Raw genomic sequence first — 15,462 nt, forward strand, 5'->3', positions numbered from 1 at the left:
AATGTGCAGGTGACACGGATTGTGGTTTGCAGCATACTCACAGATAAGGATCCCGTAATTCAGGTAAGTGCGAGCCTTCAACAGTAGAATTTTCTGTAATTCTGTCACGGACTGCTGAACAAATTTCATACTACTAACAAGGCAGACTTATTCCAAAAATTAATTTCACATAAGTAAATAATAATAAAAGGTTGAAGTTAGCAAGAAATCAAATGAGCATAAACACCTTCATGTTTCATATTGGTTAGGTTTATTATGAGAAATATTTTATAATGCAGTTTAAGCGCATTTACCATGCCAAAGAATAAATGTAGAAAACAATATTCACCGACACATGACATAGGACCTTCTGTTTGGTAACACTGCCCTTGAAAATTTTCCTTTAAGTGACAAGAGTTTGACTGGACCCCTAACTATACTTCATATTCTGACATAAAAGAATCTGCTAAACATGAACTAATCTGTAAGAAACTCCTATCATTATGTGCACAAAGTGTCTCATACGTTAGTGACATCACCTACTGAACTGAAAAGACTTTTCTCATAAATACTGGTGTAGCTCACAAAATGGCTGCCTTCACTGTGAGCGGGCAACACTTTTACCTCATACTAATCAAAAGGACCGTATCACAGTCGTTTTGTATTTTCCTACGGAAACGTATCAATCTACATAAATATGAATGCATCCAAAAAACCAAGACGATCAAAACCTTTTCTATCAATCATGAATTTTTAAATGTCTATCAAGATGACCCTTGAATCTAAAGCACTTTCCACATTTATCGCAATAATATGCCTGAGCTTTAGTGTGAGTCCTCAAATGCATGGCTAAATGTGACCTACGGGAGAAGCATTTGTCACAGTCTGTGCACGGGAATGGTTTCTCCCCCGTGTGAGTCCTTAGATGCTTTACAAGATTTGCTTTATTGGTAAATCGCGCCTCACAGTAAGTACAAGCAAAAGGTTTTTCACCCGTATGGATCCTTTGATGAACGATGAGTTGGGCATTGAAGACGAAACTCTTCCCGCATTCGGCACAGGAAAATGGCCTCTCCCCCGTGTGGGACCTCGTGTGTGTGACAAGATTGACTTTATTTGTGAAGCGTTTTCCACATTCAAGACATGAATAAGGCTGTTCTCCAGTGTGTGTCCGTTGGTGACTGATTAGGTGAGAGTTCCGGGCAAAACATTTCCCACATTCAGAGCAGGAAAATGGTTTTTGCCCTGCATGTGTCTTCTGATGTTTAAGAAGTTGCGATTTGTCGGAGAAGCACCTTCCACACTCCGGACATGGGAACGGTTTCTCTCCTGTGTGAGTGCGTTGGTGTATAATAACACTCCCTCTGCTGGCAAAGCATTTTCCACACTCCGAACAAGAAAATGGTTTCTCTCCTGTGTGGACAAGTTGATGTTTGATAACAGTTGTCTTGTCCGTGAAACATTTACCGCATTCCAGACACGAGAAAGGTTTCTCTCCAGTGTGCATCCTCCGATGTCGTGCAAGGTGTGAACTACCAAAGAACCGCCTCCCACATTCGTTACACGAATACGGCCTTTTTCCGGTGTGAATCCTCTGGTGCCTGACAAGGTACGACTTGCAGGTGAAAGATTTATCACATTCGGAACAGGAAAATGATTTTTCCCCTGTGTGGCTCCTCTGGTGAATGACAAACCTTGACCTCTTTGAAAAAGATTTCCCACAGACAGGGCAGATGTAGCTGCTGGGTGCAATGTGAGTTTTGTAGTGGGCTATGAAAGCAGATTTATTTTTAAACATTTTACTGCACTCTCTGCACTTCACCGATCCGTTTTTTTCAAATTCTTGCAGGTTTACGGAGTCAAGTTCTACACCAGCATCATATGTATATTGTTTGTTTAGATCTAGCTCAGAGTCTGTGAGACTTCCTTCTTCCCAAGAGATTAAATCCTCCTCCGACTTAATGGTCGGACAGTCTGTCTGTGCATGTCTCGCTGCAAAACTGTTGGCGAAGGAAGGATCTCTCCCACCTAACAGTGCCGATTCCTCCTTCACAAGAGCAGCTCTGATTTCTGTCTGCATAGACGTAGCAGCAGAATTAATGTCAGTGTCTCCTGGACGCCTTTGTGCACGTAAATCGGAGTACACATCTACCTTTTTCACAGATTTGAGTTTCTTTCCTGCCAATTTCTTAGTTTTACGGGATTTTCTAAACTTTTGCAAAATACTTTTAGTTTCATTTACGACGGGTGCTGCAGAACAGGGTTTGCGAGATCGCTTTGGTCTAATTCTACTGATAGAGTCACCTGACAAAAAAAAACAAAAAAACAACGTAGTTAGACTTCCCCCATCCCACATGCAAACAGCAGTGTATATTTCTGAATGAGTTTCATTACAACGCCCAGCATGCCTTGTAACATACCTGCTAACGAGACTCCTTTTCACAGTGTGATAATAGTACAATAAGTCTAAACGGCAGAATCGGACTAATAGCAATAACCTGGGCTGAATTAAAGTTTTCGTTTTAATTTTTGACTGTATAACTCAATTCAGATTATTTCAAATGCAAACAACCGGTGTAAGTAAAAACCTAATTTATCAGAGTGTGAAAAGGAGCACAGTCAGATGATATACCCCCCGAAGAGCCACAGCTCACCAAATCCTGCGCTAGACTGGTAAAATAAAATTCATTTTTATTAAATGTTTTTTTCCTTTTCCCTGGACACATATTAGTCTTGTACACATGGACCACACTTGCCTATTCTCCCAGAATGCACAGGAGGCTTCTGAATGTCAAGGAAGGGCAGGCACCCGCCCAGATCTGTTCAGAGAAGGGGCTTAATTAAGTGAATCGCGTAATTATGACGTGGAGCCTGTGTGCCTGGTACGTTGAGGCTGAGGTGTGTTCAACAATTTGTGAATATAGCGTAATAAGCACTGCTGAAAAATTCACTCCTTTGGTATTTTTAACATTTTCGAACATGTTAAAAGTCAAAATTTAACTCAGAATTATCACAAAAAAATACTCTGTAATGTAAAATGATTCCTCTAATGCTTTCCCTTAATTAAAAAAAAAAAAAAAATCCCCAAAAAAAAACAAATAAATCCAATTGATTTTATTTCCTTAAATAAAATGCAAAGAATGCCAGAAGACACTGAATAATATTCATAGCCAGTGTTCACTCTGAACGGTTGTGTGTACTGGTGACACTATATTCATAGGGTTCCATGAACAATACAGCCTGGGAGCCTGTGTTCAGCAAGAGGTGAATGCAACTCACTCCCATTGTACTGGGGTGCAGGGAATCCATTACACTTTAAAACTGCATCTTGATCAGTGACTATTAAACAACCTATAATCATTTTATTTTTCCTAAATTGTACACAGCACAAGCCTTTTCTCTGTGTTCAGGATATAAGAAAAGTCATTTCAGAGAAAATAATGTCATTCACACTTCCTCTTTGTGCTACAAAAACTTAATTTAGGTCCAATCACTATAATATTGGCCTTCCTGTAGTTTCAAGTCTGTGTTCAATTTAATAAGAACGCTCCTGGGTTTGTCTGGGAAGGCAGTAAGCACCAATACTGTGGTCCGCATTCTGTCAGCAATGGCAGGCTGTACAGGATTTGAAGTGGTCATTGTCAGGTTAGAGCCCATGCCCTAGCAGACGAGGGGTTAACAATCCAACATATATTTAGAACCATGGGCATTGTTTAGAATAAAACTGGTGTGTTCACAGAGGTCCCTCAGAGTAGCTCGTCGACTCCAAGAGTTGTCCCTCACTACATGAACCATTTATGACAGATTTAATTAACTTATTTTAAAAAGTACTTTTCCTCCACTCACTCTTCTCGATCCTCTAGTGAGGGCAGTAGCCCGACTACAAACTAACCAGCAGGCCCGGTGCTCCCATTAGGCAAGGTAAGGCACTTGCCTAGGGCGCCGGGCTCTGGAGGGCGCCTGGAGAACTGGAAATTAATTTTAAAACTGTGCGGCGACCGCTGACCATACCTGTCACGGCCGCCGCACAGCATGCAGATGCACGGGGGAGGGGGGAGAGGCTATTGCTCACCACCGCCGCCTCTCTGCTCCGTCTCCTCCCCTCCGATTTTGCCTAGGGCGCCATGGACCCTAGCATCGGCCCTGCTAACCAGTCATGTACTCATGGCTATGTGACCTTTCCCTACTCATGATCCTTGCCCTCTCTGCCATTTTGATACAGCGAGCCACCTTCTTCTCCTTGACACCCTTCACTCTTTAGGCCTTCGCAGTCTTGTTCTCTCCTGGTTCACTTGAACGCTCCTCTCACTCCCGCTTCCAAGACTTCTCCCATGCTGCTCACAAATTATGGAACTCCCTACCCCACCTGACCAGACTGTCCCTCAATATCTCTCTGAAAAGCTATGTATTCACCATAACCTGATACAGCTCTCTCTGCATGTTTTACCAGCTCCAGGACCAAGCCCACTTTGTCACAATAACTCCTATTGCCTCAGCTATCAGGGCCATCTCTACCCTTTGCACCTCCGTCATCAACCTCATCTATACTTGTTCTCTTTTTATGTAAATTGTATTTTGCAGACTCTTGTGGGGCCTTACAAAAACGATGAAGATGATGATTAATGCCAAAGTATATAGGAGTCACATTCAATGCAAATATCTCATATCATGGAAATATTGATCACAAATGCCCATTAGCCAATATTAGCTGCGGGTACTGAAAATATGTTTTAAAATGGTTCATTTCTAAAACTACAGCGATGGTAAAAGCAGTTAACCTTAACCAGTTTTCATTGAATGATAAACAGATACCATTATTCTATAGTATCAACCGATTTACCATAGCAATATTTTTACGTTATATACTGGTTTATATATTTCCAAGTTGATTGGTAATGTAGTATATTTGCTATCCTATTTCACAACACAGAGGATCAAAACCACACTGTGAAATGCACACTCCTATATCTAACCAGTGTCTGTCACTTCGATGCATAATACTGGCTGCTGAGACACACTCTTCCCTCCTCTACCCACGTGGTAGAGTCAGAGCTCAATATATGCCTGCTTTTGGCAGGTCCACCAAGAAAGTAATGTCAGCTGAGGCTTCGATATCCCCGTCAGACTGAACCAGACTCACAGGAATAATGACTCCTACTGGGCACTGTCATGAAGAGGGAACTCCCCCCACCCACCCCCCCGAGTCTGCACCTTTCAAAACCTCCTTCTTTCCAACAATGTCTTAAGATGGATTTTCCCATAGTCAACACACCCACCTGGGATTGGGTTTCCAGTTACCAAGAACTGCCCGTGGACCTCCCAGAGTCTCAGCTCACCTGCAAACACCCTGCGGTCTGTGGCTCCTGCAACATCTGCTAAAGCAGGTTGCGAATCAGTGGAACACTTGCTGCCGGCATATAGACGTGAAAGTGACTAGAAATGATCTTACCGGCTGAAGGCACAGGTGAGCGATCTTCCATCATGACGTCCTTGTACAGATCCTTGTGTCCCTGTAAATACTCCCACTCCTCCATGGAGAAATAGACAGTGACATCCTGACACCTTATAGGAACCTGACACACACAATGATACAGTCATCACCCAGACACATCCCCTGGTGTTACTGTATAATGTCCCATTCCCAGCAGTCACCTCTCCAGTCAGCAGCTGAATGATCTTGTTGGTGAGTTCTAGAATCCTCTGGTCATTGTTTCTCTCATGTATCAGTGAGTGAGGTGGAGGTTCCATGATGGGGCTCCGGGTTCTGCTCCATCCTCTTGGTAAACGGGGTCTGCTGGCTGCGACAGGGTTGCTAGACTTCTTCACTACAGTGTAATCCTACGAGATCAAAAATACAGAGAAGAATATTCCTACACCCAGTTGTAATAAATTTAAATACACAATAACATGTGCTGCAATGGATAAAGCTGTAAAAATAGCTCACAACTGATAGCTTTCTAGATGGAAAGGGTTACGGCAGGTAAACAAAATATACATCGTCCCATCTCTGGTAACCACCTCTCACTCCTGTCTACATGACTTCTCCTGTGCTGCTCTCCACTTAGGAAATTCACTACCTCACTCAATCAGGGTTCCTACAGTCTTCAAATCTTTAGAAGCTCTCTGAAAACACATTTTTTTAAGAGCTTACCATAACACAGTTAATACTATTAACACTAATGCACACTCACAGCTGTCCCAATCTCCACTCTGAGCAACACTCATCATCACCATTTATTTATAGAGCGCCAACATATTCCGTAGCACTTCACAATTGGGGACACACATAGTAAACTAATAAACAAACTGGGTAAAACAGACAAAGAGGTGAGAAGGCCCTGCTCGCAAGCTTACACTCTATGGGACAATGGGAGTTTGACACATGAGGTTAAGGCTAAGTCTACATTTTGCATTTCGGCCCAGACAGACTGCAAAGGTAAAAGTGACTCATAAGCTAAATGATCCTGTCACACAACAATGTTGGTCAGGGGATAGTTGTCTAGTGTGAAATTGTGTAACGGGTGGTAATAGGGTAATGTAGTGTGGTTAAGAGGGTGGTTGAGGAATATTATAAGCTTATCTGAAGAGGTGGGTTTTCAGAGAACGCTTGAAAGTTTGTAGACCAGAGGAGAGTCTTATTGTGCGAGGGAGAGAAATCCATAGAGTGGGTGCAGCCCGAAAAAAGTCCTGTAACCGAGAATGGGAGGATGTAATGAGGGTGGATGAGAGACGCAGATCTTGTGTAGAACGGAGTTGCCGAGTTAGGAGATATTTTGAGACAAGAGAGGAGATGTATGTTGGTGCAGCTTTGTTGATGGCCTTGTAGGTTAGTATTTTATATTGGATTCGGTAGAAAACAGGCAACCAGAGACATACAGAGTGATTCAACAGAGGAATAACGATTTGCAAGGAAAATCAATCTAGCTGCAAAATAGATTGTAGGGGTTTGAGTCTGTTTTGGGGAAGACCAGTAAGACTGTAAGCTCTTCCACTTACGATGTAAGCTCTCGAATAAGCAGGGTCCTTCATACCCTTTGTTTTCATGTCTATATATTTTCTCTACCTTGTATGTCCCTCTTTTATGCATGCCTTGTTTTCTCTACTGTACGGCACTGTGGCGCCTTACAAATCTAAAATAATAAAGTTGTTGTTCATTTTTAATGTTATGTTAAAAATAAACTCTCAAAAATTTATTTTGTAGCCACACTCAACCATGCAGTTTGGGTAAAAACTCCATAATTTTTTTCAAGGCCTTATTGATGACCAAATACTCTCCGACTTCTCAGTTATGAAGTATTACGTTTTGCAGCCTTCAATTTTGGACACATTCTCAGAATTCCTCACCTCCCCAATCAGCAAGCGAAGGATCTCCAGGGTGAAATTCAGTATCCTCTCAGCTATCTCATCTTTCTCCTTGTCCATCTTCTAGCAGGATGTCATATGATGAAATCTTGTCTCTGCACAAGAAGAGTGAAGTACATACCTTTTATAAGTACATAATTACAAACATAATGAGTCAATAGATCAGATGGACATTTTTTAGGACAAGACATTTTTGCTATCAAAGTTTCTACAAGTCAAAGGGCTAGATTTACTAAGCTGCGGGTTTGAAAAAGTAGAGATGTTGCCTATAGCAACCAATCAGATTCTAGCTTTCATTTATTTAGTACCTTCTACAAAATGACATCTAGAATCTGATTGGTTGCTATAGGCAACATCCCCACTTTTTCAAACCCGCAGCTTAGTAAATCTAGCCCAAAAACGTAACCCTTACAGTCTAAATTCCCTAACACACACACACACACACAGACAGACAGACAGACAGACAGACAGACAGACAGACAGACACTAGAGCATTGAGTCTCATTTCTCTTCCAGTAGATGGAAGGAAAACACCAGCTCAAGATATAATTTTCCCCTATGAGAAAAAAATGCAGCATTATATCCTGCTGGAACACTGTAAATTAAAAAACAAAAAACATACTAACAGAAAATATTTTCTTGACTTAAGCAAGTTATCTAGCTTAAGTCAAATGCATGTGGTTACAATAAATACTTTGCTATATAGCTGTGAGTACCCTAAGTGACACCCGGATGTTTGTTGTAAAGTACTAGTAAAGCATAATACAACCATGGAATCCTCACTCCTTTAGCTCATAGAATGTATCCACTTGTCTTAACTCACGACCCGTAGATGAGATTAAGCTGTTAAACATCAGATTCTATGGAGGGTTATGTAATTAGCAAAAAATATGTGCGAAGTGTCTCCAGAGCGACCACAGAGACACTTGGCGTATATTTTTTGGGTGAAATATCCACTGATTTTTGCTCACAACCCATAGAGGTGCATGCAAAAATGAGTGAATATTTTTACAGTTCAACCTGTAAAAATGCACAGCCGCGAAATTCTCAGGAACATCGCAACTAACTGAATCTCCCCCCCATGAGCATTCATTACTATAGTATGTTCTATTAGTACGTTACAACAATCATCCGGATAGCACTTGGATACAAAAACTTCAAATGGGGATAAGCTTTCTCCTAAATGACTAACCAGGGAAAGTTCCGAATATAAAAATCTTTAATTCTACTAACACTACTTGATTAGCAAATATCCAGTGTATCTGGATTACCAATACATCATGACCGTAAAAACTAACAACGTATCGGGTTGACATAGCTGCATAAGTTCTAACTGAGTCCATACAGATCTTCATGATTACCTCTGATGTTATGAATAGAGATTGTTTGTTTTTAATCATCTGAGATATCTGAATAAATGCATTAGATTTTACTTTATGTCAAGTCATTTGAATTTTTATTTTTTGCCATCACTGAACTGGAGGTGTTTTAATCACCTTAATGATACAGTGATTATTATTATTATTATTATTAAGTATTTATTTGACCTTTTATTACATCTAATACCTATACCACAGCTCTGTTTCTTATAGAGCTTGATTTCTGTTCTTGTTAAGGAGCAGCAAGTTCCCCTTTCAAATATCTGCAGGGGTTTGGTTGTATTAACAAGTAATATTTTACCAGAGCACCAGACTTGTTAAACAATTAATACTTTCACATCTGTTTTGACAGCAGACTGCGTTGCCTACTTTTTAATGATCTGTTTTATGAATTAAAATAATTTAGTGTAAGTGGGTTGTAGGTATTTTAAATTCAAGATTCAAGTATATTCAATTTTACAAAACAAACATTTTAATCCAGATTTTTAAAACTAAGGGAGCAGGGTTCACAACTCAACTCAGCAAACTCTTAGGAACATTTTAAACGGGAAAAAAAATGCAGGTAGACCAGTGTGGGCAGCACAGTGGCTAAGTGGTTAGCACTTCTGCCTCACAGCACTGGGTCATGAGTTCAATTCCCGACCATGGCCTTATCTGTGAGGAGTTTGTATGTTCTCCCCGTGTTTGCGTGGGTTTCCTCTGGGTGCTCCGGTTTTCTCCCACACTCCAAAAACATATTAGTAGGTTAATTGGCTGCTATCAAAATTGACCCTAGTCTCCCTCTGTGTGTGTGATGTTAGGGAATTTAGACTGTGAGCTCCAATGGGGCAGGGACTGATGTGAATGAGTTCTCTGTACAGCGCTGCGGAATCAGTGGCGCTATATAAATAAATGGTGATGATGATGACAACCCAGCTCAAGGTAGCCCATTATCTGACCAGACAGATGTCCTCCTCTCAGTGACTGTTGGGGTTTAATGGAAAGAAATACTTGCTTTTATTACTATAATTGAAATAATTACAATTTGCATCAAATAATTCATCTATGAACACAGGATTATATTTTTTCTGCAAAGCTGCATGTAAGAAAAGTATCTGCATGGGGTTTGAGGTTAATTAGGTAAGAAGGTCTGTGTGCATTAATAGTTACACTGTGTCCCCCTTGTAATCAGATCTCTAGGCACAGTGAGCAGATAGCCCCACACTCACATATCACCTGGCTGCAAATAGCCTGCACCTACTTGTCTAGTGGAGGTAATTGATAAATCCTCCAAGTCCACCATAGACGACTCCAGCTGTATGATATTGCACCAGACTTCCTTATTTACGGCTGCACAGATTTATCCCCCCACATCCATGGCAGACAAGATAATCCAGCATCCCCCTCTACAATGACCATGAAACGCATGCGCAGACAAATCACACCTTATTGGTCCTCTGCGGCTTCTGTAACCTGCCCGCCGAAACTTGAGAATCTGAATGCTAGAGAGAAAATTTGATATTATCTTCTTGTCTCCCATTCACGGACCATTTTTACGGAGACAACCACCTTGAAATAGGCGAATTAAGCTGCATGTATTCATATCGTTATTGATCCAATAAGTCACATTATTTAGTATGTTATTTGAGTCCCTCTTTTTATTCATACTCATATTAGTATGTTGTGCCAATTATGTGATACAAAGAAAGTTTTACAGATGCAAACAAAAAAAAATTGGAAGTTTTGGTTTAATAATTCTTATAGAAGGACAGAAGAAAAATATATTTGTGACAAAACATAAGTTTAGTTATGCATTGGTATGTATATTGTCAACAAACTCCTAATTGGCCTTTTATTAGAGTTCATTGTTTGGAATTGTGCAGTAAAATAATTTAAATTGTTGATGGAGGAAAAAATATCTAAAATTTAGACCTCAACTCTTTTGCATTGGCAATTGGGGAAAGTGCATTAATCGTGATTTAAATAAACATTTGGAGCATATATTACAGAGACAATCATTCAATTTACAAATTTTCAGTAAAACCGAATCCTTAAATGTGTGACTGTCAGTAAGAAAAATACGTGTATAGAAATATGACCTTTGACATTACTAAATTTCACGTAGCACTCACCACACCAATTGGCTTGGGGTGAATAGGATTATAAGACCCATTTTTTCTGTCCCTTGACCTCTTTTTATCTGGATTGAACTATTTTCACATTTGAATCGATTTTAGAATTATATAATGGATATGTACCCTTACACAGAGATCCTGATATCGGGCCTGATTCATTAAGGATCTTAACTTGAGAAACTTCTTATTTCAGTCTCCTGGACAATACCATGTTACAATGCAAGGGGTGCAAATTAGTATTCTGTTTTGCACATAAGTTAAATACTGCCTGTATTTTCATGTGGCACACAGATACTGGATAGCTTATTTGTACACTGAAATTTAAAGTTGATATTTGTGTGCTACATGAAAAAACAGTCAGTATTTAACTTATGTGCAAAACAGAATACTTATTTGCACCCCTTGCATTGTAACATGGTTTTGTCCAGGAGACTGAAATAAGAAGTTTCTCAAATTAAGATCCTTAATGAATCAGGCCCATCATTCCTAAAACTGCGGACACTGTGACTGTGACTTATAGAAGGGACAGAAGAAGTAAGGATTGCTCTATTTTGGCCATTTCTCAAAAAAAAATACTTTTTTTTAAGAACTGGCTCCTGTTATTTCTTTTAATCCTCCTGCTTTCTGCAAAGACTGCATTACTCTTGTACTGCACTTGACAGCTACAAAGCTATACACAATACAGGCAGTTGTTTTATGAGCTGAACTAACATTTACAATAGCGCATCTAATCAATTCTTTAGGGACCTGTAATACTGCAGGACAAACTGCTGTAAAATAAAATGTGACCCATATGCTGTGAAACCACACCCAGGCCTATCACATTTTGTATTGGCACTCTATATCGGGTTTGCTGAGCATAACTTTTTTAAAGGATTTTTTTACTCTAGCCAGGGATACTTAATGATTTTGTTTTGTGAGGGAGTACGGACAGTCTTTAATACCATAATAAATAACTTTTTAATCTATGGACACTATACAGATAAAAATGGCTGCGACTAACTCAAATTGACACTAAATAACTTTGTCAGTAACTTGCTTAATAAAAATATTATTATTATAATAATTAAGAATTCAAAAGTTAGTTGCAAAAAAGTAAATTTCTTGACTTCAGAAACTTATGTCTCACTTTCTTCCTCCAGGTTACAACCAGACCAACCAGTACCACTGCTTGCTGGTTACTTTGATGCACATATGTATAACATAATTCACCAAGTATAATTTGTAAAAGGTCTTGGATAGATAATAGTCTGACAGTGCATGGTGATTATAGACTTGGACTTTGTAAACAACTTTGGCCTTTGCCACAGCTACAGATGTTATTACTCAGCACTGTACAGCGCTGCGGAATTAGTGGCGCTATATAAATAAATAGATGATGATGATGATGATCAGCTGATCAAACTCACAACTAACTGCTGGATATTGCGCATTTGCAAAAATAAATATACATCTTACTCAAGAAACAATTTAAAACAGCACTTTTAACCACTTAAAGATTTTTCTGAGATATAACGAAATCAGCCTAGATTACTATAAAATCATAATATTGATTAAAAATTAAGTGTAAAACCAAGTGCAATCTTTTATTCAGACCAATAAAGTCTTAACCTCACTTGATCTATGATTTATTTTTTAAGTGCTCCCCCATTTTAAATACAAAGTTACCAAAACTGAGCAGTCCACCCTCCGCTGAACACATTCATTTCCAATCAGTGCAGCAGGTGTGCTTTGTCTCCCAGTACATGGAACCTACACACCTTACACTTGACATACCCAGAAATAATACATTATGGAGTTTGTCTTCTTCACTTTCCATTAAAGCTCAGTATGTTTACTGTTAATCAGTTGCTCCCAGGTCTGGTTCGTGGTATTTGATTTGGGTGATCGGGAACAGAAACCAGATATAAGAGGAAAAACAGGCAAACAGTATGAAACCTTCAAAAAAAGCCAAATTGGATATATGACCTTTGTTTCATCTCATGGTGGGTTTGGCAGCTCACGCTTACCCATACTTGCCAACTCTCCCGGAATGTCCGGGAGACTCCCGCATTTAGCGTGAGTCTCACGGACTCCCGGGAGAGTGTGGCAATCTCCCGGATCTGCCCACTTCGGGCAGATTTAGGTCCAAAATGCCGCTATTCACCGGAAATCGCTGTGTTTGGCCCCACCCCCGCTGTAAAATGACGCGCTTTGCGTCATTACATCCCGGGGGGGGGGGGGGCCAACATGATGCAATTTTTGGAGCCCCGCCCCCTGCACACCCACCTTCCCCAGCAGGCTCCCGGATCATACTTGCCATAAGTTGGCAAGTATGCGCTTACCACATTAGTTTGACAGGAGCCTCATATCACTATTCTGTGCTGATGTTAACGTTTAAATGCTCAGATTGGCTTTAAATGGCTCAAGTTTGCTTAGCCCCTACCACTTCAAACATGCCTATACATGGATGCACAGGGGTTGGCTGAGCTAAAATAATCTGCAAGATTGTTAAAATTCTAATGCTCTGACTACTGGTTGTTCTTACATCTCCCAAGTCATGTTCTGCTCATCAATTTAGGAATTTGGAAAAATGAGTACAATAGACCCCAGACATACACTGACACACCTAAAAATATTGACTTTTTTAATAAAAAAATAATAAAATGTTTGGGAATGTACAGGAACAATGGATGGTGGAAGTCTGGATCCTACATTTTCAATGGGACCTTTTGCGCCCTAGTTAATCAACAGTGAGGAGGAAGTGGTGTTTTTGTCAACTATGCAGGAAAAACCAAGAGAGTAACAGACTACATATCATTTAGATCATTAGTTGTTGTTTGCCTGTATTTTGTCAATAATGTAATTCTATTTGTGGCTGGATCACTTATAAATAACTTTCTGTATAAATTTATTTAAAGAAAATAGCGTAGGATGCTTATTTATATAATTGCAGATGTACTGGTTTTGCTGTATCGCGTAGCATTTTGTATAGGAAATGCATATGTGGGGAGGGAGTCTGTTTTGCTGATAGCAGAAGATAAGTAAGTCTTTCATGTGAAGTGACAAATTGGCCTGAAGGCACGGCAGGGGATCGTTACCTGTGTGCATTTAAATCCCTGTTTGGGGAAACATATTGCATCCTGATACTAAAAATAACTCAGACTTCTTGGGGTCAGCAAAGAATTCAGGGGGCTGGCTTACCCCCTGCAAGGCTGTGTCCAAAACTGTATAAAACAGCACTGGTTTGTAATGAAATGTATCATTATTGTTTCTTCTGACCTCGTGATCACTGGTACCTTAATCCAGTGTGAACTGTCCTTGACAGGACACTTGAGCTAAATAAACATCACTTGCTTCAAGACCTGCTTGACAACTTCTTCCATGCTGTAATTTCCTGTGACCTACAGATTAGACCCAACTCTAACCTGTTTCCGGCTGTTCTAAGGTTTGGACGCAGCTTTCCAGTACCACCGCTCTGCCCGTTACCCAGCAGCTCTGGAGAGAGTGATAGGCCAAGGGGGATCAATCCGCAGCAACCCTGATCTATAGGAAGAGGTCAGGGGTACCAGCCCAGGTGCACCAGCATGGGGGTACAGTTACCCCCATGCTGCTACAGCAGTGACAGTTACCCAGAAGGAACGCAGTTCTGGATGCTGTGAAAGCGTCCAGTGGTGGCAGCATTGTAAGCCCCTCCTACTCCAGTTAGAGGGCACATTTGGGATAAAGAAAGGAAACGGTGGCAAAGTAAACCCAGCCGGTTCCCAACAACAACAGACAGGGTGGCATAGGTGGTCCATTCTGTCACACTATTATTGTACGCTTCCATCCTTACCGATCTCCTCCTACTTACAATTGATGTTAAAGAGTAGAGATTCAGCTGTCCATGGATGTAACACGGGATGCTTTATTGTAACACGTGGCTGGGAATGAAGACGAGGTGACAGATCTCCGTTGTGGTAGACCATGTGCAAGATGACAAAATTGGAGGTATCTTTTGAAGTCACCACCTGAACCACCCATTGCTGATCAATAGGAAATGTGAGGGGGGTAGAGTTGATTCTGATAGTGCCTGTTTGATTACATCATATTTGTAGACAAAGTGCACAATGATACTGTTCATTTCTGCTCCATACGCCTGGTGACCGTGGGAGCAGGTTCCTGAAGGACCTATCAGCAAACAGTTTGAGGGGTCTGAACCAATCTGTCTCTCTAAAAGCATAAGTTCTCAACAGGACCTGCCCTGCTCAAATTTACATTTTTGCCCCATCCCCGGTTCAATTTTGCAGAGCTGCCCCCAATTGCCACAGAGCTCCATTGCCTCATTCGTCACCCCCCCCCCTCTCCCCCCAGTTTACCCCTGCTCTGATATGGTGAATGGGAGATACCTCCAAACTTCCTGACCTAAGAGACACAGCTGCCCTGATCAGATGGCGGGAGCTCTCAAATTAGGACAGTTGGGAATTATGTGTTGATGTGTGGTCTCCGTATAATAGGCAGAGTTGGGATGATTGGGGCATGACTAGGTGGATGTTGGGTATTGTTGTGTTGAACAGAGAGGGGTTGATTGTATCCTAATTTCTTTCTCCCCTGGAGAAATATTACAAAGTATGAGATGATGCTCAAAAATCAGGGCGTTCTCAAGGGAT

The 15,462-nt window shown here is 40.7% G+C and overlaps 1 protein-coding gene across 1 annotated transcript; it reads right to left on the bottom strand.

The window, feature by feature from the left end:
- Positions 1-227: 227 nt before the first annotated feature.
- LOC142095279 (uncharacterized) lies at positions 228-10,179 on the bottom strand. Its single transcript, XM_075178223.1, has 4 exons — positions 9,961-10,179; positions 7,324-7,436; positions 5,429-5,817; positions 228-2,283 (listed from the first exon to the last, which is right to left on the bottom strand). The coding sequence occupies exons 3-4, from the start codon at positions 5,511-5,513 to the stop codon at positions 719-721; spliced, it is 1,650 nt and encodes a 549-aa protein (XP_075034324.1). The 5' UTR covers positions 5,514-5,817; positions 7,324-7,436; positions 9,961-10,179; the 3' UTR covers positions 228-718.
- Positions 10,180-15,462: the final 5,283 nt, after the last annotated feature.

This window comes from Mixophyes fleayi, chromosome 6 (genome assembly GCF_038048845.1).
Source record: "Mixophyes fleayi isolate aMixFle1 chromosome 6, aMixFle1.hap1, whole genome shotgun sequence".
Taxonomy (NCBI): Eukaryota; Metazoa; Chordata; class Amphibia; order Anura; family Limnodynastidae; genus Mixophyes; species Mixophyes fleayi.